The sequence below is a fragment of the Ptiloglossa arizonensis genome, chromosome 1, assembly GCF_051014685.1.
Source record: "Ptiloglossa arizonensis isolate GNS036 chromosome 1, iyPtiAriz1_principal, whole genome shotgun sequence".
NCBI classification, from domain to species: Eukaryota; Metazoa; Arthropoda; class Insecta; order Hymenoptera; family Colletidae; genus Ptiloglossa; species Ptiloglossa arizonensis.
The window spans coordinates 13,602,686-13,628,260 of NC_135048.1; the positions used below are offsets into that span (position 1 = coordinate 13,602,686).

The 25,575-nt window shown below is 40.5% G+C and overlaps 1 protein-coding gene across 5 annotated transcripts in view; it reads right to left on the reverse strand.

Annotated features, from left to right (window-relative positions):
• Positions 1–25,575, reverse strand: part of LOC143145623 (venom dipeptidyl peptidase 4) — a 290,218-nt gene that overhangs the window by 79,162 nt on the left and 185,481 nt on the right. For all 5 annotated transcript variants that reach the window (XM_076309552.1, XM_076309472.1, XM_076309383.1 and 2 more), the window contains one exon: positions 5,107–5,276. In XM_076309552.1, the coding sequence (XP_076165667.1) occupies positions 5,107–5,276 (170 nt within the window). The remainder of the gene's footprint in view (positions 1–5,106; positions 5,277–25,575) is intronic.

Sequence of the window (25,575 nt, forward strand, 5' to 3'; positions counted from 1 at the left end):
CCCCTTTTTTTTTTTCTTCTTCTTCTTTTCTCTCTATCCCTTTCACCGTGAAACCTCTGTGATCTTTAAATGGAACCTTTGCTCTATAGATTTCGAATTCGTGACGAGTATCAAAGCGAGCCACTTTGGCTGCAGGAAAATGAGTTTTCGCGAGCACGCGTTGATGAGGGAAGAAAAATGGCTGACCGACAGAGGGTTCGTTAAAAAAATTATTCATCTCAAAACACGGCTTCCGCGCTAATTTAAATTTATATTTTGGAGAAAAAATATGCAGAATAATTCAGCTCCGCGTAAATAAGTTTAACGTCGAAATTCATTTCCAGTGGAAAATTACGTGTATCGATGTGAATTTGATGTTTCATTTTTCTCAAGTTGGAACATTTCCTGAGATCGATGTAATAAACCTGGCTCGGCGTGAAAAAAATTTGGTCGCTCAAGACCGCTTTTCCTGCTACAGGCGACGTCATAAACTATCCTGTCCTACGGTATTACTATACATCTCCTTTTTTGAAGGTACAGGATATCTGTCAGGAAGATGGAATGGTTAGCCTTGAGCAGTCAAAATTTCGGTGCTCGCGTCAGTCTTTCTCAGTCTATTGTAATGGTCCATTTCTCTTCCAGTTTAGGTCATCTATCATAGAAACTTCTATTCAAATGGTTAAGGTAGATGTGGCCAGTTAGATCTATCTCTCGATGACCTTGAGCGGCCAAAACATTTCGTGCTCGGTTCAGTTTCTCTGTCCATTACGATAGACCTATCGCAGCATATTACATTCGAAAGGAGTATGTAGTCGTAAATGAATATTTTTCAAAAACGTAACATTTCCTTAAATTGTTAAAACACGTAATTATGAAACGTACGTAATTTAATATTCCAGAATAATATTCCTTCTTCTCAACATCATTTTTATCATTTCTCTACCATGTACCCTTTCTCCTACTGCACACTTCCCTTCAACATTGCAAACAATCTTTATTATTACTCACAATCATCGAACAACGTGGATGAAATTTGCAAATAGAATCAGTTATTGTAAAACGAAAATAAAGGGTCAAATTTGTCCTTTCAAATGGCAAAAAGTTCTCGATTCAGCTTTGCAATTCTATTGAAAATACTAACCACCATGTCCATAACGTCCCATTGAAGTGAAACGTTGACAAATATTATATATACAAAGCTGTGTTGATTTCAACGCTCGAAACTCGCGAACTGCTGAAACAAATTTGCATGTGGTTTTGACTAAACGGTTAGGCACGGAAAATGTTAAGCTCAACGTCTCCGCGCTGTGGTTTCAGGGGACTGAATAACGATGAAAAATGTGCGTCCTGGGTCACACGAAGGTCGACATATACCCCGTGTCGTTGAATTTTTGTCACACGAGCCACGTTAATGAAAATACAGGCCTAGTGTACACGGGATGTTGCAGAAATTTATTCCAATTCACGCGAGCGAAGTAAATAAATGAATAGAACACTTCGCAACCGTAGAAATCGCGCGCTGAGAGTAATTCCATAAAGTAATATTATTTTACGAGAACGAACAGTTGATAATTATCGTATTGATCCAGTTTAATTTAAACTACTTTATTAACGTTATACTATTCGCGCCAGTAATGTATGCTAACACTAATAACGCATTAATGAGAAATTGATCTGTACATATTCAATTTTGCGTACTAACAAACTGACGATCAGGGTATTGACATTAATGCAGCAATTCCCAATACGTCGACAACTAATGATGTACTGCTAACAACGTACAATCGATACAATTCGAAACAAGGTTTAAATCGTCGTCTTCCTTATCCCCGTATCGAGCATGGCCGTCCATCATGCCACGGTAATGTAATTCGCGGTCGAACTGTAATAACAATCATCGTTTTACGTAGCTTCCGTTATCGGAGTGATTCGCTTCGTCCACTCGAACATCGAGATCGAGAGGTTCGAGCAACGAGGTCGAGTTTCAAATTCCTCTCGTTCGAGGACGAATATCCTTCGTTGTGAAAGAAAAAAAAACGTTATTGGATAAGGCACAAACTGCCACGGAGTTGCGGTCCTGGTCGACGTTCCCCTCTTCTAACAATTTGCGTTCCTTCTTTTTTCGCGCGTGCCCACCAACCGGGATAAACGTCCGCGACACGCTAGATTTACTTAGCCCCATCGCATTAAATTCTTTCCGCGACCATACCCGATGCACTTTCCATTTACCCTCTTGTCAGCCGCGTTCATTTTCCGCATCGAGTTGGCCTCCTTTGATGCTGCACGCCCCGGCCTTTTTCCTAACTTCGTCTCCCGTATTAAGAGACGCGAGCGAAGTTTCGTCACAAAGGGATCAACGAAGAGGTGAGGGTTTCGTGGACTTTCAGTTAACAATGGAAGTTGGAAATGCTTTTACTTTACACGCGAAAACGGAACTCCCGCCAAATATCGCTACGAGCGAGGGAAACGGTGGGCGGGGGATCGCGGAACGACCAGGTGGGGGGAGCCACGCCCAGTGACCTTGAACGGCCGATACTTCCGTAATGAGGATCCACGCGAGACGAGCTAACCCGGATCTGACCCAGACCTAAACGATCGGAATAGGTGAAGGAAAAAGGGGAGACCACTGCTTGAATCGATCAATTTCTTTTCCACTTTCGATTCATTTCCGCAAAAGATTATTCACGTCTGTGTAAGAAAGTTAGGTAATACGTGATCTAAGCTTAGGTTAGTATTAATACATTTGCAACATTTGATCCGGGTTCGGGAGAGTTTCGTGTGATTTCTGGTAATTGTATTTAGCTAAAAAACTGTTATCATTTTTTAACGAATTGTTTTTCAATTTGAGAAATATTGAACATTAGTTTCTCGTATTTTATTCTACGCTTTCTGACATTCAATTATCAGTTACTTATCTTGTTTTGAACATTTATCTTAAGACGAGTGCAAGACGAATGTCTCAAAGTAACATTTATTAGATGTTCCCTAGACAAAGCACGAAACGTAATTTTGTAATTTTCTGGGCTCGAGAGTTATCGACCTTGAATCTATTGATTTAAATTACTTAAAATTTTCCATTGATGTAAAATTGTATAGAAATGAGGTGAATTGAAATTTAGACGGATAAAATACCGCAAGTGGTGTCGTTTGGATCGCGCACGATCAGAGGAAACAGTCGCGGTGACAATTCGAGAGAGAATCGAGCGTAACCGCCCGGTCGCATCGGTCCGGCGTTGGATAGTCCACGGGCAAACCACGCCGCGAACAAGGCTCTTATAAAGTGATGAAACATAACAATCGGAAAGCGTAAACTCTCGAAAATTCGTCCGGTATCTCCACGGAAAATCCTCAGGATTTCGAACGTGTTGTATCTAGCACGGTTATAGGGGCCAACGAGTTTTAATGACAGAACGAACCAGTTAGGGGGCCACCGTTACACACACTGGTACGATTGTGTAAGTTAAATTGTGTAAGTTAAACCGGCAGGGAAGGGAGATTGTTGAAGTTGTAATGAAAAGTCCTCACGGACGGGATTAAATAACTTCCAAGTGCCGGGGCGTAATTTTTGTTCGCGCAAGAGGGCTTGTCACGTATTTCGCTTCGGGCCCCTATTTAAATTACGCGTCCCGAAAACGGCTCGTGAAAGTTTGTTATGAGAGAAAAAAAGAAAAAAAAAAAAGAAAAAAAGAGAAGAAAATGGCGGCATTTCAAAGCGTCAAATGGACTGTTTTCAGTTATCTCAACGGTCTCCCGCTTCTGGGTAGCACGGAATAGCTGGGGAACACCGGCAGGCGATATTAATTTTTTTCTCCTCTCACGGAACAGTTTCACAAGAGACCCGCGTAACATTTGTTGAAGGCAAACGACATCGTGGTACGTACGTTTGTCAAATTTTAAGTTTTTTGGCCGCAATTTCGCACCGATACACGCCCGTACGGAGCGTAACAGCTCTCTTCTTGCGGTCATTGTTTCGCGAACATGCTTGGTGATTTGCGTTTCACACGGATCCTTCCCTCGCTGTTATTGGGGACCGCCGACTTCTCGCGAGTGACAACGAATGGAATTCAACTGCACGCGATACGTGCCTTCGACGATCCGGAGGGAAAATTGCAAAAAGGAAAATTTTCGTTGAACATTTTTTATTTTGCTCGTGTTTTATCTCCTTCGCGATATTGTCACTTTTATTGCACGATCTTCGTTGAATTCGACCTTTTTACGATTCCGAGGAAATCGGAAAAATTGACAATTCTTGTAAAAATTAATTTTATTTCAAATCGTGCGCAGTATCCGCGATAAACGGCGCTTTATGCAATTTCGAGGGAAATAGAAAAATTGAAAATTCCTGTCCAAAATGTTTAACTTTTTCCATTATGTATTTTTCTTTGCATTGCATTGATTTTTCTTATCCAATGTCGATGGAAGATCAATTATCTACAATATTAAGAACTGAGCGCAATATAATCTTTGGGCAATCCCGAGGAAAATTGAATTCCCCTCCAAAAATATTTAATTTTCCATTTTTCTCGCTCTACTTTGATTTTTTGATCAAACGTCGACCAACTGTCAATCGTACACGGCAATAAAAATTTAGCGCGAGAAAATCTTCGCACGATGACGAGAAAAATGGAAAATTCTTATCCAAAATATTTAACTTTTCCCATTTTTATTTTTCCTCGCGTGGTTTCGATTTTTCGATCGAAGGTCGATCGTGTACGGTGATAAAAACGTATAACTGTCGGGAGCAAACACAGTGACCTCTCAAGGTCGAGAGAGAACACGACCTTGAGGAAAAAGTCGTGTGATCGTAATATTTGTCTTTCCCGAGGCAAACAACTTCTTCCTGACACAGTTTCACGTGGCATCGGTGGCAAGGGAGATACGAAGCTGGTCAAGATAAACGGAACCCACTGTATATGATATATCAAATTGTCTAGAATTGCATGCGATGCACTTTCTTCTCCAGAACAAAGAGAACGGAGTTTCGTCTTTACTGTTGGCTCGGCCCGTTTTCTCGGACTGTTAACTTCAGGCGTTTCCTTCAACTATGCTCTGGCACGCGTCGAGAACAACCGAACAAAGGATCAAACAGAATGCAAAAGAAACGTGCCGATCTCGGTGAACGCTTACCTTTGGATAATGGATCGAGATCGCGGACGTGTATTGGAACGTCAGGCTTCCGGGGTAGCCGTAAAACGGTATCGTTATGATCGGTGTATTGGTGTCGTCGAAGTAACCGAAGGCCAGTTTCGTGCCGCTCGGCGAGAACCATAATGCCTTGTTCGAGCCAAACACCTCCTCTGAAACAGAAACAAAGGACCGTTATCGTGGAACAGCTACTACCGATACTGCACGCTGTCAACATTTAGCGTGCGCAGCGTATATCGAAACTTCGATACTCGCGAACTATACGACGATTTTCCATGAAAGTTCCCAGGTTCGCGAACCAGCCAGGAATAAAGGATAAGTACTCATCCTTTTTATCCGCGATGACACAAGTTTAACTCTTTGAACTCGGCTGCCCCATCTCAGGGGACATCGTAAATCCAGCAAACAACTCGAACCTCCCCTCTAAGGGGACGCGAAGAGATTATCAGTGATTACATAGTAGAAAATTTCGCGAGGGTTACTTTTTTTCAAAAGTTTTCCATTCGCATTGCACGAGCAAGAAAATAAATACAGAAATGGAAAATATGCCCCGATGTATTCTTAATGGTGATTGTACGCTTTTCATAAGAATCTTTAAAATATTGAAGGAAATTATTTTTCTTGGGCTGGAAGTATATATTGACTTTTATATACTGTATCGAGCACCGAAAGAAAACAAAACGAAAAATCAATATTCTATTTAAAGTTTGCGGAGCTTTCGATCGATCGACTGAAAAGTGACTTTCAGGGATTGTAAGTCCTTTCACATCCTCTTCGGACAATAGGCTAACCGTTAAATTACAAATGATTAATGGATGGAATAAATAACAGTGGAAGGAAACGAGCCTGCATTGTGTTCTCAAATAGAAAAACTCTGTATGACAGACGACAAATAAATTATTACTCCGTTACTTGTTCTAACAAACCTGCATTGGATATCGTTGATTGTTTCAAACGTTGTCGCGCATTAAAAAATATAGTATAAAATGTAAAATTTTGATTTTCTTATTAACGAATAAATTCTACAAGAGCGCAAGGCAAATATCGGTCACTCTTTCGTAAAAAAGTGTGTTTCCACTAAATTCCACATTTTTATAAAAAAGTGTGTTTCCTCTAACTTCCACGTTTTTGTAAAAAGTGTGCTTCCACTAATTTCCACGTTTTTGTAAAAAGTGTGTTTCCACTAACGTTCACGTTTTTGTAAAAAAGTGTGTTATTGCCAGTTGATTGGGAAAAAATCTCCGAGCGTAGATTCGTTCTGTGAAATTTCAAAGGTTTCGCACCGTGTCGATATATTTAAAAGAAATACGTTGCGTATGTACTGTGCACGGTTAACAAGAAGTCCCGCGGGACTCGGTTCGTATTATCTCGCTCGATCTCGTCTACTTTCTTCGTCACTCGGTCCAATTAGTACGCGCGACTGCGTTTAGCCAATAATACGCTATAGCGAAAATGCGTGGGAGAAGTGCATCCGTTGCACACTGACCAATTAAACCAGCGTTCCCTCCGCGGGACTTCTTGTCAGTCGTGCACAGTACAGTTTACGCGTCGAGAGTACACATCCGGTGCATAACTACTAAGTCGTGCTCACGCGAGTATTATTACAAGAAGTTATAGTCATCGTCTTTATTTCCAAAGATATTAACATTTTTATAAAAAGAAGGAAGTGAGTTACCGAATAATTTTCAACACTGCGGGCCAATGAAAATTACAATTAAATCTTCAACCAAGAACACTTTTGTGGCAGAGAAATCTTCGTTCAGTATTCTATACGGGTCAACATGCTCCACGAATAATCTACTTCCAACTGAAAGTTTTCACCGAACACACTAGGGAGAAGTATTCACAAATATTATCTATATTCGTATTGAGTAGCTGAATATTTATGTATGTCAATTTAGTCGTATCCGTTCATTCGAAGTATTCTTTTGTAATCTCGCGTTTATAATGTAGACAGCAAAGAGTACAAATTATACGACGATGTTTTCAATGAGAAGAAAAATTTGTATACCAGAGGAGATGGTTATTATGAATAAGCACCTTTATGATCTTCATTCAACATGTAAATGAAGGCATTCAAGAATATTATTTGGCATTTACGTTCACTCGGAAATCAATGAATATTTATGAACCTTATTATCGTCCAATTTCACATTTACAGTAGCTACGTACGTGTAAATGGCACAAATGGTACAAATTCGTGAGAAACAACTATTTCTATAGCAGGAGAAAGAGGTGCACGTGACGGTTCCTGCTTTTATAATAAATTGCTGAGTTAAAAATTAACGAAAGCGTGAATTGGCATTTAATGTAAGTAATCCCTACATAAACACCCCTTTCCAACAAGCAACCAGATTTCTTATGTAAAATCACTGTTTCTAAGACCTCTAGCATATATTCGTTACATTTAAATTCCACTGTTTATTGTTTTGTCTATTCAGTATCCTTTTTCATATACACTATACACATATATTTTAAAATGAAGTTCAAAAACAACCCCTTTGTCGTATCTTATCCTCTCTCACACATTTCTAACTGTTTTTCATTTTTCCATCCACGTAACATTATCCATATTTTTATACTTCGAAGTTAGCTTCAGGATCAGCTACCTCGTCATTACTTTCGCGTTTATCTTTCATCGCGTCTCTCGCAAACAAATGAACCTTTACTTTACACGTGCAACGTTGCGTATGTCTATTAAAGGTTTGTCAAATAAAGTATAAAAAATATTGGCGATCACCTGGAAAATTTACTAACGAAAACGAGACCATCAACGAGAAGAACGTGAATCAGGTTTCAAATTCGAATCGCTTTAACGACGATTAATTAAATCGTTCCGTGGGATATGAAAATACTTATTCCGTGGTGGAAGTTATTTCCATCGCGTATTTAATTCGAAAGGTGCGAAAGTTCCCTTGATGCCCGTAAATAAATTCCCGCGAATTGACATCCACCAGCCGCAAGTTGGGCCGATGTTTCAGCTAAGTGCTTCGCGTCGAACTTTAAACACACTTGTTTACGACGCGAAAAGCGTCCATCAGGTTCTTCTCGGTTTCTTTCCGAGTAAACACGACTCACTGGTCGAGACATTGAGCGACAGACACCGAGGAACCGAACCCGCGTAGAAAACGAGAGATCTTAATCTGGATTACGATCGTTCGTCGTTGTCTCTCTAATTTCGTTACAACGTTTCATTGAACTTTAACGGAAGAAACTAGCTACTGGGGGGTAAGAACAAAAAAAATAGATAAAAACGAAGCTAGTTACGAACCGTGAACGACGCCATTATATCGAGAGTCATGCTCGAGGGATGATTCTGGAGAGTGGAAATATTCATATCTTTGGAATTAACTTTCGTTCGTTTATTGCGAGCACTTATCGAATATACGAGAGACTCACTGAGGACAAATTGCACGTGGAAAGCAAAAATTTCTTTCAAGGTTTTTTCAAGGTCTCCAGTCTCTCTTTCCACTCGTTACACGTGGACAAATATATGGCGAGAGATGTTCATTTGGTACGTTTCACTGTATTTGTACGTCTCTTGTAAATTGAGATTCTTGTACCAGTATAACAACGTGATCAGCTACGAAAGGTCTGAGTGCTTAGCCACACATTTGAGTTACGCCAAGACACAATTTCCGATGAAAAAATATCTCAATAATAAAATACACCGGAAGGACTTATGAAGATTATAATGGATCGATAAAATATTTTTTTGCCGAGAGATTTCAGTGATCCATTAACTGATACACCGATCGAATAGTGATCACTTAAACTGTGAATACTTCAGGTCTTACTTGACTGTAAATAGTGAAGTATTCGAAGTCTGAATGTTTCAACCGCCAATTGACCGATACACTGAGTGAATACTGATCGGTTGAGCTCTGAATATTTCAGATACTACCTGTTTCATAACTAATACATCTGATGTATGAATACTTCAGACGCCAGTCGATCGATAAACACGCTAAAATATTAACTAATTCGACGCTATCGCCTTTGAATAATATCTAACGTTAACCGAAATTGAGGAAATCCGCAAATTTCAGAAACACTATCGTGCGTTATCAGAACTGATCTCTAACTAAATAAGTCTCGCTGGTAGTGCTTGTAGTCTTAGCTTTAAGAGGATCGGGTCTGTCTTACAGGAGCATGAGCTTTTAGGGAGTGTGTGTAGGTGCGAGCACGCTTTGAACTGTCTTTTAAATCATGTTACACGATACCTCGTGTTTCGTATACTTTACGCAAATATATGGCTCTTTGCTTTTCATCGGGTGTAATTTTTAGAATAGATTTCTCTTCGCAGAACGAAAAAGTACACAATGTGTGCCTGAGTTACGACTTGGCGTTGTTTTTATTCGCAATAGGTTGCACCGGATGTGCATCTTGGGGAAACAATTTTCGTTGCGAGAACGAAAAGCATTTTTAAATTTATTTCTACGTGCAATTTTTACCTGCAGCGGACTGCGAGTAGGTAACCCATCGAGTCAAGTGTGTTTCCTTTGACAGTGAACATTTTGACATAGAAGGCTACGCGAGGTATAGTTGTCGTTTTTTTTCTGAAAGTATTGTACTTGAAAAATTGTAAAACTTAGTATTTGTAATCAGTGTGGCAGACGGTCGCGCGAATTAAAATGGTTTATTTAGAAATTTTCGATATTTTTTAATTTGTGTGCTTTTACATTCGCGATATATTGGTAACAGTACAAAACGAACAAGATCAATAGGATAATACGGTTTCATAAAATGTTTACGAAACCATAAAAATTGTATAAAATTGAAGCCGTTGAAGTGGCTGGTGGAACATAAATGAAAAATTCGTATATCCGGACTCACGGGCACTTGGATGTAATAGTGAACTAGATATATAAAATGAAGTAATAAAGATAGAAATTTATATGTTTGCTTCGTGTACATGAAAGAAAAAATTCTGCAGAGCTTTTTTAGTGGTCACTTGTTTCACCTCGCTTTCAAGATATTGTATGGTTTATCTTCAGGTTCCAATAAAGTTTGGAGAAACGAAGTTCATTGGGTAATATTTTAGAAACCTTCCGAGTTATGAAATTTTTTAGAAACTTTAGTATTTATTTCCAATTCTTGTAGTTACAAATTTCCTACTTTTCCAGTGTTCTAATCTTCTCCACTCTAATTTCCTAGTTTTCTCGATACGATATTAATTTCCGAATTTTCTAATTTCCCATTTTTGTGAATTTCTAATTAATAACGTTTTCGATTTTTAAATTTTTAAATTTCTTAATTCATTTGTGACTTATAATTTTCTGATTTCGAATCTTCGAATTTTGTAATTCTTCAATTTCATAATTTACCAATTGCATAATTTTCCAATGGTACAATGTTTCGATTTTCCAATTTCCAATTTCCAATTTCCAATTTTCCAATTTTAAATTTTCAATTTCCAATTTTCCTGCTTTCAAATTTTCTAGTTTTCCAAATTTCCAATTTCCAAATTTCCAATTTCCAAATTTCCAATTTCCAAATTTCCAATTTCCAAATTTCCAATTTACAAATTTCTAATTTACAAATTTCCAATTTTCCAATTTCCAATTTTCTAGTTTCACAATTTTCTACATTTCTATTCACTTATTTCTCAGTTTTTCCCTTTCTGGTTTCCCCCTTTCCCACTTATTGACTTCCCCTTTATTTATATATACTCTCGTGTACCCTATGCTCACTTCCAAAAGCACCCAGAGGCGAAGGTAAACGGAAGGAGCGTCTCCGCGAGGCAGAGAAGTAGCATCGTTTCGCGCGAACATTTACAGATTCCGCGTTGAAATCACCCTTAAAAAGCAATTCTCAGCTGCGTCACAGCCTTCCCCCCTTCCTAATCGCACTTTCTACCTTCGAACTCCGTCCACTTGCTCGCATCATCGAGGAGACAAGCCACCGAGCGACTCCAATTACGACTGCTCCTCGTCGTGACGTTTCATCGACAACCATCCAGCTAGCAAGGTAATTCTCATCATGAAAATCCAAAGCGGCCACGACTTATTTACTCAGCGATAAATAGACTCCGAAAGGAGAGCAATTTCCTTCGCGACCAGCTTACCTTTTTGCACGACGTTCTAACGGTAAAGGAAATTGCTTGCCTGCGAAACCGTGAACATATGTAATCATCGTTGCCGATGATTGAGGTGATCGTAGGTAGCGTTTGGTATACAACGCGGAAAATTTTTCAATCGATTAAATAGAAATGTAAATCGTACACGAAATTGAATGTTCTTGAATATTTCAAAAATCCTGATGACCTTGGGAGGCTTAATTCTTTATGAAATATTTCTCTAAGTAATTAAAATTTTCATAACCGTTGAAACGATCGATCGTTAATTAGAATTTCAGCTCGATGAAGAAATCTTTGCCCCAAGAAAGGAAAGTTACGCCAAGACGTAATTTTCGATGAAAAAATATCTCAATAATAAAATAACACCGGGAGGACTTATTTTTAAACTGTTACTATTTCAAATAATTCCCATCCAGATTTGTTACCCAGAGAATACACGAGACGACTTTCTTTCATTCCCTGTCCCGGAAAGGAGATGGCCCGCGGCGCAGCAGGACGTAAATACCGAGCGTTCGAAGAGGGCGCCACTAGAGAAGGGTTACGTGGGTAGGGGTTGGCATATTTCGCGAACGTCAGGCCTTAGGCGGACCTTGTAGAGGGTAAATTTTCCTTCGACCTCGGGTACCCCGCGAGGAGAACCGGAAGAGGAAAAGTCGCCGGCGAGAGACGGGGATGAAGAGGGTACGAGGAGAGGATACAGGACGAGAACGAGTCGGAGGTCTGCAAACACAAAAGAAAAGGGACGAAAAAGAGCGTGGGGGGTGGGTGGAACGGCGAGGTGCACAAAGACACGACACTGCGTTGCGCAGCTCGCTGGACGTGACGAGGAAGAGAAATATCCCGAGGGTGAAATTCACCGTGGGACAGGTCCACGAGAGAGGAGAGGAGGGACCAAGGAGGGTGAAGGTGAACAGGGTGACGTCGCCAAGAAGAAAATCTCGGTAACGACGAATTCCCTTTACGTTCGGCTAATTATTTATCCCGGGATCGCCGGTGTCGCCGGAATTATTTATACCGGAAGTCGATCCCGCTTCGAGGGTTGCGGTCGCGAGGTGGTTTCCGAACCAGCGAAACACGGATGAGTACTTTGCCGAGTATAACCCTCTGTTTGGCCTCCGAACGGGATTTCGGGGAACGTGGCGACTGATTTCCGAAAACAAAGAATTTCAAGCCGTATGTGTGCTCGCCAGACCTAACACCGGCGCTCGGAAATATTTTCATCGATACTTTCAACTACCGAACACACTTTTTTTAGATACTCCGAATTGTTGAAAAATGTTTCGAATTTTTAAACACGGTTCTTTGGATATCAGAAAAACATGTTTGGGAGACTGCGACGATATTTTGGAAAGTTTCTTTCTTCTAATACACTTTGTTTAGATACTTCAAATTATAGAAAAACGTTTCGAATTTTTCAACACGGTTCTTTGGATATCAGAAAAACATGTTTGGGAGACTGCGACGATATTTTGGAAAGTTTCTTTCTTTTCGATACTTTAAAGTACCGAAATACATTTTGTTTAGATACTCCAAATTGTAGAAAAACGTTTTGAATTTTTAAACACGGTTCTTTGGATATCAGAAAAACATGTTTGGGAGACTGCGACGATATTTAGGAAAGTTTCTTTCTTTTCGATACTTTAAAGTACCGAAACACATTTTGTTTAGATACTCCAAGTTGTAGAAAGACGTTTTGAATTTTTAAAGATGGCTCTTTGGATATCGAAAAGATGAAAAACTTTCTTTTCGATACTTCGAAGTATCGAAACACACTTTCTTTAGATTCTTTCGATACTTCTTCGATACTTCTTCTTTAGATACTCCAAGTCTGAGATCAATAACACTTTTAAAAAAGCTCAGACCTAACCCAAACACTTTAAAAACAATACTTGTGGCGAAAATTGGTGTATTTTTTGAATCCTCTAGCAACTAGTTGCAAAATGTGGGTAATTAGAGCTTGAATCGAGATAATTAACCTTTTTTTTAAACCGGGTGAAATCTGCCAAAGACTCTTCCGGTCCCTTGGAGCGGAGACGACGATAGTGTGAGATTCCCCGCACCCGGAGATTCCAAGATTAGAAGACCTTACCTAGACGTAACCAAGATCCAACCCAGACACTTTGAAAACAATACTTGCTGCGAAACTCAGTGTACTTTTTGAATTCCTTCCGATGGATAATTAAATGTTGACATGTACCCAGATCAGACCTAGAATTCGAGGACTACTATTTGATAATTTAAGTTACGAACGTGTCTTCCTGACGCCCAAAGACCACTTTTCGATAAATTAAATAACAAAAACAAAAACTTCGATATTTCGAAAGTTACCTTCGCGTCTGAAAAATAATTTCGCGACACTTCCAAGCGATAGAAAAAAAATGTTTTCCCCTTATTGCTTTCCTCCAATGGATCAAAATTAATGTCCGTAGTGTTCGGCAAACATACCTCGAAATCGACGGTTTCACTGGAACTTATAAATATTATAGAAATTTGCAAATACCTGCGAGCAGAGGCACATATCGACGACGTATGTTCGCAAACAACCAGCTCGAACCACGACGCATTAGATAGTATCTTGGCAAACGGCGGTGTCCCAAGCGTCCTGTTCGATTTCCCTCGGACAATTGTAAATCTGTTTCGCAAAATTCCAACCGCCGCGCGGAAATTATTCCCGTTGCAAATCGTTAGCCCAGAAATCGTATAATAATTCGCGGCGCGGCGTTCCCGCCGGAACCACGTTTCCGGGGCTGCCGTATTTCCGGGTCACGATTCCGGGTTGGGAGGGCAACGTCGATCGCCGACGAAAGTGTTCGAAATGCGCGCGTTGTCGCCCGGTAAGTTTCAACTTTTCTCGTTAATGAGATGGAAACTTCGGAATTTCGAAAGCGTAAAAGTGACACCTCTTTTCCATACGACGAGTCTCCGAATAACACGTGAACGCGTTTGCCTTTGAAACGCGTTTCACGGGCGATTGCCACTCGCTAATACGAATGGAATCCGATTACTCTTCGAACCCCAGATGCTTCCAAAGTCGAGACAATATTAATTGGCCGCTCGAGACTACCGAGATGCCATCCCCACTCCGCCGGCTACTCCCACCCATCGCTCCTCCTGACGCTACGCGCGACCCAATAGACACGCGCTACCTTTCTCTTTCGGTGAGGCGTAAATCGGAGTGGAGGAAGCGCCTGTAGCGGCCAGTTGATTCTGTCGCGACTGAATAGCAATCGAACCCCAACCGATTGCGAGTCTGAACGCTGTTAGGGTCGTATATCGACCGAGATTTAAAATTCTGTGCATTCCTTATGCTTCTTCCTCTGTGATTCCTAATCGAACGATTATCTACGCGGTTGAAGAACTCGTTTAAAACTTTCGCGGTACAAATTGTATCGTTTTCATTCTCCATCGTTTCAATTATTGGCTCTCCTCGCGAATCGTTCATACTGAACGAGAACTGACCTCTGATTGGAGAGATGACTGCTTCCTAGAAACTGGACACGTGGAGACTCGACGGTTCGTAGGTTTACGAGGATTCTTTCCAACTGACGGGCAACTGTCGACTTCCGGTTGACGGAGAACTGAACCGGTCAAAGACCTTGCGTAAAACTTCTTTGTTGGAAATTACGAGATCGTTCCGTACGAAATTCTTCAACAAAATTCACCCGGTAGCAAGATCCTCAGCTATAACGTCGAAGTGGGTAGCCTCTCCCAGAAGGAACGAACGAATTCGCTTCTTTTAAGAGCCTAATACTAGCTGCACGTGCCGGAATCTACGCCACGTTACTTTATCGAGCCAGATGCGCGCGACTGTTGTGAAAATCTACGACGAATCGTGCAGGAATGCACGCGAATCAGTCAGAAACTCCTCCCTCGTGGCCTGGATTCCTTCGCCTTTTATAAGTTTGTTTAAACTGAATTACAGAGAGGAAAGAGCAACGAGCTACGCGATGCGGATCGTTTTCTTCTTGTTTTTTTTCTTCTTCCTCGATTTCCTTGTCCCGCGAAGGTATCGCTTTTGTAATGCGGAAACTGTTTCACCTTCCGACTCCGTTGCACTTCTCCGCGATTGTTAGCGTCAGTGTTTTTGTTTGGGTATTCTCGCTACCTTTATTCGATGGCTGGACGTTCTTTTTTCAGGGAACAAAGGAATCCCGCTGATGGAAAACCTCGAAAAGGCTCGAGGATAATTTTTTTTAGCGTCGAAGAATGGAAACGGTTCGCCGGAAAGCATGCTCGGGTATGTGACCTGTTTCATTCGGCTGAAAGCTCGTAAACTGATATATCCGTAAATTTTACGGTATCTATGGCTGTATCCGTTTGTACAGTGCGATCTGAAAGTGGTTATAATTCAGAAACAAAACAAACGTTACCTAAAACTTGGTATATACCGATCGGTTCGGTGTTTATTAACCGAATTATTCGCTATTGGGAATTCAGTGGACATAATTTTCTAATAAAGAAGAGGAAAACTATTCCCAGTGAAATGACTCTCAGTGATTGGGAGTTCTAAGGACATGATTTTGCAATAAAGAAAAGAACTATTTCCAGTAAAGTGAGTTCTAAGAACTTGGTCTTTCAATAAAGAGAACAATTATTTCCAGTAAAATTACTTTCAGCAATTGGTGTTTCTGAGACTATAATCTTCTAATAAAGAAAAGAAAAAACTATTCCCAGTAAAATGACTCTCAGTGATTGGGAGTTCTAAGAACATGATCTTCTAATAAAGAAAAGAAAAACTATTTCCAGTAAAGTGAGTTCTTAGGACATGGTCTTTCAATAAAGAGAAAAATTATTTCCAGTAAAATGACTTCCAGCACTTGGCGTTTCTCAGGCCACGGTCTTCTAACAAAGAAAAATAGAAACAATTTTCAGTAATATGATTCCCAAAAATTTGGAATTCTAAAGACATGTTCGTCTAGTAAGATTTCCAATAGAATGATTTCCAGCAATTGAAAGTTTCGAGAACATGGTCTTCTAATAAAGAAAAGAAAAACTATTTCCAGTAAAATGATTCGCAGAAATTGAAGATTCTGAAGACGTGCTCTTCTAACGATAAAAGAAAAAAACAATTTCCAGTAAAACGACTGATGGACAATGTTCGCGCAAAGAAGTACCCAAAAAACTTCTTCAAGGTTGGTCACTCTATAGTTTCGTGGACGTGCAGCTTCGAGACTATATCGAAAGGAATTAGTTCATCTATTCTAATCTATTCGAAATCTATTCATTAGAACGAAACGCTACTAGGGACCGATATCAAAGGGCGATTATTAAACAGGGACGACTTGCGCGTCACAAAGGATGTTTAAATGAAAATCCCGCGGGTCGAGTAAAAGCTGTTTTACTCGGGCATTACGTCTCCATTACGGTTCGACCCAGTTCGCCCCGAGGGGGGCTAACGACGGAATTTCTCGAAAAGAAAAAGTTTTGTGGTCGGTGTCGAGGACACTGGCTCCCGGTTCACTCTTTCTCCCGCGTTCCTTGTCTTCTTTGCGTATTTTATGATGTCACGGCGCGGTAAGTCTTCAGCACTTTCGGCCACCATTCTTAATTAAAAACTCTATGCTTGGACGCGACACTCGCGCCGTCGTTATTAAACTTAAAGCGATTCAGCAGCCGCGGCGACGTTGTTCGCGTCGGTTCCACGGCTCTCAGCTCGTGTTCCCGCCGAGTTTCTTGTAATTCCCGGTTTTCTTCGAGAAGCACGAAGCCAGTCGCTCCACTTCGTTTTACATTTTAATGCCCCTTCCGCCCGTTGATTCCTCGGACCACGATGCTCCTTCGTCGGCCGAGCTCGAAGAACGATTTTACCGAGGAATTACCGTTTGACTACTAGCTGATGTTCACTTGTAATCCCTGGTACGGAGAATCGAAAAGTTCGGCTTGAGCCAAATCACCTTAAGCCACATTCTCACTTATAGGTATTATGCGAAATTATTAGAAATAAGCGAGAGAGTCGAAGAGACGGGTTGTGTTGCGAAAGGTAACGACACGAATATGTTTGAATACAGAATCGAACGAAATAACAAATGAGCCATCTAAAGCCGCGTTCTCACTTATGGGAAATAAGCGAGAGAGTCGAAAAGACCGTTGTATTACGAAAAGTAACGATACGAATCTCTTTGAATATAGACTAGAACGAAGAACCAAACGATCCACCTAAAGCCACATTCTCACTAGTACGTATTATACGAGATAAGCGAGAGAGTCGAGGAGACTGTTGTCTTACGAAAAGTAATAATACGAGTTTCTTTGAGTACAAACTCAAATGGAATACCAAGCGACCTACCTAAAGCCACATTCTCACTAATACGTATTGTACGAAATAAACGAGAGAGTCGAAGAGACGGGTTGTATTGCGAAAGGTAACGACACGAATCTGTTTGCATAGGGAATCGAAGGAAGTATCAAGCGAGCTACCTAAAGCCACATTCTCACTTATGCGAAATAAATGAGAGAGTCGAAGAGACCGTTGTACTACGAAAAGTAACGATATGAGTCTCTTTGAATATAGACTCGAACGAAATACCAAGTGAGCCACCTAAAGCCACATTCTCACTAGTACGTATTATGTGAAATAAGTGAGAGAGTCGAGCAGGCGATTGTGTTGTAGCAACACAAATCTCTGAATACAGAACCGAACGAAGCAATAAAACGAGTTACCTAAAACCACATTCCCACTTATGGGTGTTAAGCGAAATAAACGAGAGAGTCAGAAAAACACTCATGTTACTGAAATGTAACGTTACCAAAGATTACTTTAACGGAGCCCAGAACCACTTAAAGCCACTTCTACTTGCGAAATACGCACAATTACAGAAGCTAAGAATCCGCAGTAATCACGGAAAGAAGCAATTCTAGTTTTTACCGTTTCGTGTATTTTCTACTGATTTTCGATTTAAACCTTTTTCGCGAAACCGGGTCAAGGCTGTATGAAATTGTTTCAAAGGATCAAAAATTGTCGAAATGCCTTGTTCATCCGGATTTTCATTTAACACGAATCTCTTCACTCGGTTGGAATGCTACCAAACGTAAAACGCCGTGTCACTCTTTTTGATGCACTCACACGTAAATTTAAAAAAAAAAGAAAAAAAGGAAAAACAGTCTCACGATTCCTACATATGTAGAACGTGGAAATAAATTTCGATCGTCGCTCCGATTCACGGTATAGTGGACACCGTTGCAATGGAACCGTTAATAATCCAGAAAAATATTTTAAAAGCGCCGATTTAAAATTGCATTACACACTTGTTCCGTTAGCGACAATATTTGCAAATTATTTTGCGATAAGTAAATTCGCGACGTATTTGAAAATTTTTTTAAATCAATCTGATCGAGTAAATACGATAAATCGATTTATTAAAAGTATCTTTGTAGAATAATTTTTCTGTAAAAATTTATGATTCGTTTTACGGATTCTTTTTTCTCTCGATCAATTCGTATTCACGGAACAAATGATTTCAACACAAAGGTCCATTAAAAGAGAGATTATTTCAGAACTCACGAATGTTCCAATTAATAATCGCATTGATTCAACGAATATCTCGCGCGGTGCTTGAATGATTGATGATCCTTGAACGATTATCAATCGTCTCATAATTCGATCGTTAATACATCACCAGGGCGATACGCGCCAGAAATCCAATTATCTGATTTCCGTTTTTGCACGTCGACAATTAATGGCCATTCCGATTGACCGACAGTTCTGTTATTCGGTATCGTAATCATGTCTCCGTGGAATGATTTCGATGATCGTTCGCGTGTAACGCGACAACTTTCGCAACAATCTTTCCGGATAAGGTTAAACGTTAAATCGAGTTATATTTGGCGGGAGTTTCGAAACTTTCTTCTTTAAACAAAAATCACCGAGCGTACCGCATATATTACAATTCTCCGCGATAAAATTAATAATTCAAAGACATAATTTTCAAATTTTCCCGCTCGTTAATTTTCTCGAACTTAACCTCTATAATTTCTCGAACTCAACCTCTATAATTTCTCGAACTCAACCTCTATAATTTCTCGAACTCAACCTCTATAATTTCTCGAACTCAACCTCTATAATTTCTCGAACTCAACCTCTATAATTTCTCGAACTCAACCTCTATAATTTCTCGAATTCGTTCAGTCCACCCTGCTCTGTCGAATAAAATAATCAAATAAATGGTATCCAGTAAACTTTTTCAATTCCGTTAGAAAATGGCGCGAAAGTTGCTGGAAACTTGTCAGCATCGAGTGCCGCGTCACGATGAAAGGACTTACGATCGCGACCTAGTCAAAACGGGAAACAGATACACATCGGGGAATATTCATGTTTCGAACTATCGTCGGAGTAAGGGCCGTGTGCGGAGGTAAAACTATCACCCGCTGCACCGGGCATAGCTGCAATGTTACAACTGTATCGGGTGAATGAACTTGGCCGAACAATGCAACATTGCGCTGACGTTGAAGCTGACTCAAGATACAAGACATTCGAGAGTCGAACGAGGCTACGAGACACTGGTTGGAGCGGCTATAGAAGTTTCGAACGCTTAATGGCGACGAACATTGTAAATTTCGCGCTGTTCCTCGTGATTGCAATTAGTTCCACCTGTCGAGTTACTTCGAATCTCTGTTCACGAAGAAGACGCATCGTCGTGGCTGTTACGATCGTGGTCGTCGGGCCTAGCAACAGAGACGAGTACTAACAAAACAAATTAAATTGAAAAATACCGGTAAATTACTTTTATCGCGCGCGTTCGAGATGAAATTTATATCGTCGGTAGCGATACACGTTGTATTTTGCTTTCAACTTTTAACGATCGCCCAAGTGCCGATACGCAACCTCGCCAACGGACGACGATCATCCGGAACAGAGTCTCGTTTCACTATCCGGTATTGATCTATTTACCGGGACACGAGTTCGCTTACGATACGGAAATTTCAATTCTAAGACGGAGACCCTCGATCCCACCGTGCCATTTCCTAAGACAAGAGCCACATTTGTTAGCGCACGATAGCGGATCGTCGAAAATATTGATTCGCCTCCTTTGTACGACGACACGCTACGAACTCATTATTGACCGTGGATTCCACTCGCTTCGATTCACCGATGACCTATTTGCCAGAACTCGAGTCGCCTCACCGTCAGATAACAACCTATTTGCTAAGATATGACTCGCTCCTGGCCGCCGGGTGACCCTATTCGCTAAGATACGATTTGCTTCCGCTGGATGACGTCCTATTTGCTACACTGCGACTTATATCCGTTGCGTAACGACCTATTCGCTAAAATACGACTAGCTCCGAGTGCGTGACGACCCATTTCCTAACGTACGACTTACTTCCGTTCCATCACGAGCTGTTTATTAATAATCGATGCGCTTCCACGATATCCCGTCCTACCTGTGCCCAGGAAACCGTCTCCTGTTGAAGCCACCGCGAACGAGGCGTACAACCACCGAGGAAAATCACGGTGCACCGGAAATTAATCGGAACGTGACACGCTGTTGGACGAATCAACAAAGACACGTGTCAGATGCATCCATCTTATGTGCAACTCGTTAAGAGTCTCTCACTCGCGCGTAAAGGGGTTACATTTTGGTTCGTTAGAGGTGTAGTTCACTTGAACGACACGTCCACGAGGACCACTCTGAGTTATGCACCACCTCTTGACCATTGAATTGAAGTCTACAGTAGTGTGAGAGTATCGATACATCGGACTAAAATGTATCGTATTCAAGAGCTGAATAATTCGGGTTAGATTCTTTATACTTTCGTCAATCGATGCTTCTACCGACCTGGGTCAGTATAGACCCGATCTACCTTGGTATCTACCCCGATCTATCCAGTATCTACCTTAATATCGATCGTCTCGTCAGTTCTGAGACAAGTTTTAGTTTGAACTACTCGAGGCGATCGATGAGAATTTTGGGGACAGGGGTCTAAACAGACCCAAGCTCGATTGACGAGGCCTTTCATCGAAAGACTATGACTGAACCAATCGACACGACGATGTCCCAAATGTACCAAACTTAAGAGCTGAGCAATTCCAGTTCAATCCTTTAAAGTTTTCGTTATTCACATTCTAGTTGTACACTGCTCTATTCAAACGTGTACAATTTCGTTAATTTTACGAACTCGAGGAAATCCTTTCGCGCAGATATTTTCGAGATTGTATACTTTAAGAAAATTTTAGAAAGAAAGAATCGATTTTCTGATCTGTTCGAGAATACTTCCTTAAAACAGAGGGTTAATTGAAGGTTCAGTTTCATCGAAAGGTTATCGGCTGTATCAATCACTGGGGACATCAAAGTCCCCAAAATGTATCAAACCTAAGAGCCGTATAATTCCAGGTGCACGCTTTAAACGGAGGGTTCGTTGGACGTTGCGTTTCATCCTAAAGTCATTAGCTGTACCACCTGGGACAATTTATCCCGAAATGTATCGAACCTAAAAACCGAATAATTTCAACGCTTTAAACATTCGTAGGACGTTGCGTTCCAATGATTCCATCAATCACTAGGGATGTCGAAGTTTCCAAAATGTATCGAACGTAAGAGCCATATAATTCCAGGTATATCCTTTAAACGGAAAGTTAGTTGGACGTTGCGATCGAATGAAAGGCTATTGACTCTATCAATCGCTGGGGACATCAAAGTTTCCAAAATGTATCGAAACTACGAGCCATATAATTCCGGAAGATTCGTTGGACGTTCGATTGAAAGGCTGAACCAATCTGGACAATTTGTCCCAAAATGTATCTAACCTAAGAACCGAATAATTCCAGCACTTTAAACATTCGTATGATGTTGGGTTCCAGTGAAACTCTATTGACTCTATCAATCGCTGGGAGGCCAAAGTTTTCAAAATGTATCGAACCTACGAGCCATACAATTCCAGATGTATCGTTTAAACGGAAAATTCATTGACATTGGGTTTCGTTGAAAGACCATTGACTATACCAATCGGGACAACTTGTTCCAAAATGTATCAAGCCTAGAACCTGAATAATTTCAGCCCTTTAAACATTCGTAAGGTGTTGAGTTCCAATGAAAGGTTATTGACTCTATCGATCGATAGGGGAGGTCTAAGTTTCCAAAATGTATCGAACCTACAAACCATACAATTCCAGATGTATCGTTTAAATGGAAAATTCATTGACATTGGGTTTCGTTGAAAGACCATTGACTATACCAATCGGTACAACTACTTCCAAAATGTATCAAGCCTAGAAACTGAATAATTTCAGCTCTTTAAACATTCGTAAAGTGTTAAGTTCCAATGAAAGGTTATTGACTCTATCGATCGATAGGGGTGGTCCAAGTTTCCAAAATGTATCGAACCTCCAAATCATACAATTCCAGATGTATCGTTTAAACGGAAAATTCATTGACATTGGGTTTCGTTGAAAGACTATTGACTGTACCAATCGGTCCAACTTGTCCAAAAGTTGTCCCGAATAATTCCAGCTCTTTAAACGTTCATTGAACGCGTCGTTCCGTCGAAAGCTGATCGGCTGACCAAAATTCGCTGCAGTTTCATCGCCCAGCGTGCATAGATCCTACGCCAGAAGCTTCTCCTCTTTCTCTTCTGAAATTGATACAGCCCAGTGGTGTTCCCTGAGACCGACCCAACGAGTCCCATTCGACCGGGTCGATCAGGTGCCATTGACCGGATCTCCTCTATACATCGGTGACGTTCGACACCGCGTCCATACGTCGCCGGTCCCGATAACGTTTCCGGCGTATACTGCATGCAGGTTAAGTTTCGCGCACGAAAAGTGGCCATTGTGCGAACGGCCATTCAGTATGCATGCAACGTTTGCGCTGGATATCCAGTGGACGACCGACCGATAGCGACCCTAGGCATTGCATAAATGTCCGGAAGATGTTATTGACTGCGGGGATATTGCATGCGGGGAGTGGCGGCGGTGAGGGACGAGGCGGAGGGGCGGTGTATGACGTCGCTCCGCGAAATCAATGGCGGCGTTCTTTGCTGAACTAATATTTCAACGGGTTGCGTTGTATAGAGAGCAATTGACCCGTTTGCATTTGTTATTCCTAATTAGCCCCTTTCGGTCGGATGGTTCGCCGCGAAAGACACCCGGAAACGTTTGCCCCCTTTTTTCGTCGTCGACGGGTATCTCGTTTCACGGAGATGTTCAACGTCCTTTCTGTTAACGAGTTGCAAGCTTGTCCGACACTTTGTAAGTCCGTTACCTTTTGTCTTCTTTTGGAGTGTTTTTTTTTGTTCTTTTAATATTCTTCGAATTATATATTGTATATTATTTTACATTTTGGTACCACTCGATTTCAGGCCTTCAAAATTATGTTATGAACGTAAATCGTCATTTTATTGTTTTAATATTCAGCGAATTATATATTGTATATTATTTTCTTATATTTGCAATTGACGGCGTGGCTTGTTTAGGAAATAGGAAGAAATTTGTCGTGCGAAATGATACCAGTCATTAGCAAGCCTTCAAAATTGTATTATAAACGTAAATCGTCATTTTATTCTTTTAATATTCTTCGAATTATATATTATATATTATTTTCTTATATTTGCAATTGACAACGTGGCTCGTTCAGAAAATAGAACGAAATTGGTCGTGCAAGATGGTACCAGTTATTATCAAGCTTTCAAAATTATATTATAAACGTAAATCGTCATTCAATATATTCATATTTTTTTTATATTATACGTTATTTCTTTATACTTGTAATTGATTGCATTATCAAACCTTCGAAATTATATTATAAACGTAAATCGTCATTCAGTGTATTTATATTTTGTTTTAAATTGTATATTATTTCTTTATATTTATAACTGACTGCATGGCTCGTTTAGAAAATAGAACGAAATTGATCGTGCGTGACGGTACCGCCCATTACCAGTCCTTTAAAATTATATTATAAACGTGAAACGTAAAACATTCAATGTATTTATATTTTTTTCAAATTATACATCATTTCTTTATACTTGCAACTGACCGCATGGATCGTTTAACAAATGTGACGAATGTCAATTGGTCGTGCGAGAAGGTATCCTTTTTAGTATTCCGAACCCTCTTGAGTCTGTGGTTAGGGTCTTCGCCAATGCGTTTGAATGGTTTCCTAGCCTATTTTTATGCCGCAATTTTCTTTGCAATTTGCTGCGCCCATTTCACGTTCAGGACTTGTTTTTCATAAACCGTGGAACGTTGGTTATATCGCGTAGAACTCTGAAATCGTTGAATTATGTCTGTATTGAATTTGTTTCGCACAACCTCAATTATTTTAGTTACAGCACATAACTAAATTCTATAGTTCCAGAGCAAAATGAGCGTAATCGTGTCGAAATTGTTTTGAAATTGTTAGTGTTAAATTGTTTTAACCTTTGCGCATTTTGAACAACTATACGGTACCATTGTTAGAGAAATGACAGCTTTGACAAAATCAATCGAATCATTATGAATATCAATAAGTGTAATATACGCGAAGACTATTTCAGCTCGTACGACATCTTCAGATTTGCATCATTCACACTGCCAGTGACGTATACATACGAATGACATCCAGAAAGTAATACCAGTTTCGAAATAACAATAACACGATTGCATTTTTAAAAGTTTCTTTGCCGATATCTTCAATATACACGTCTATATTTCGAAATACAATCACTATTTACACATAGATCAAATCGTGGAACAAAGTTTTCCATACCATCGTTGTACACTTTCGAGTTCGCGTAACCAACGATTCGTGCAATCCTTTTGAATCGTTATTTTCTCCCGAGTATCGTCCACCTAAAAATTCGTTCAACTTTTTAAAAAAGATAGGGGTGGGAGTCTCGGTACATAGACAGCTAGATTTTTCTTTCCAGGTGCGGGGAATCTCACACTCCCCTAACTTCGCCCCAAAGGATCAAGGAGGTCTTTGTAAGATTTTCTCCGCGTAAAAAAGAAAAGAAAAAAAAGAGTAGGGAGAATCCAAACGTGTCTACGTCTCTACAGGTTAACTTATCGTCTCTGTTGAAGTTGACGGTTAATGGAAACTCGTCCACCGTTCTTAGTTTGTATCAGATTCGTAGAAGTCGCTAGAAAATAGCAATAAAGTTTCGTCCACGGTGATATCGACTCCCGGAGAGGACTTTTATTTCAGGACTTGACTACTCGCCGGTATACCGGTAGACTGTTCCAATGGCGTAACATTTCTTCGCGAAAGTTGCTCGGGGTTTACAAGATCCTCTCGCTCGGGCGAAACTTTTGCACCTTCGCGCATACCTACCATCGTGATCGGGCCGGTAGAGAAACTCCTCGATCATCGTTTCTCCAGGAAACTCTCTCTTTCTCTCTGTGCCGTCTCTGTTCGCGGCACAGATCTCGAGGTAAAGACGACGCGTGATCGTTCACG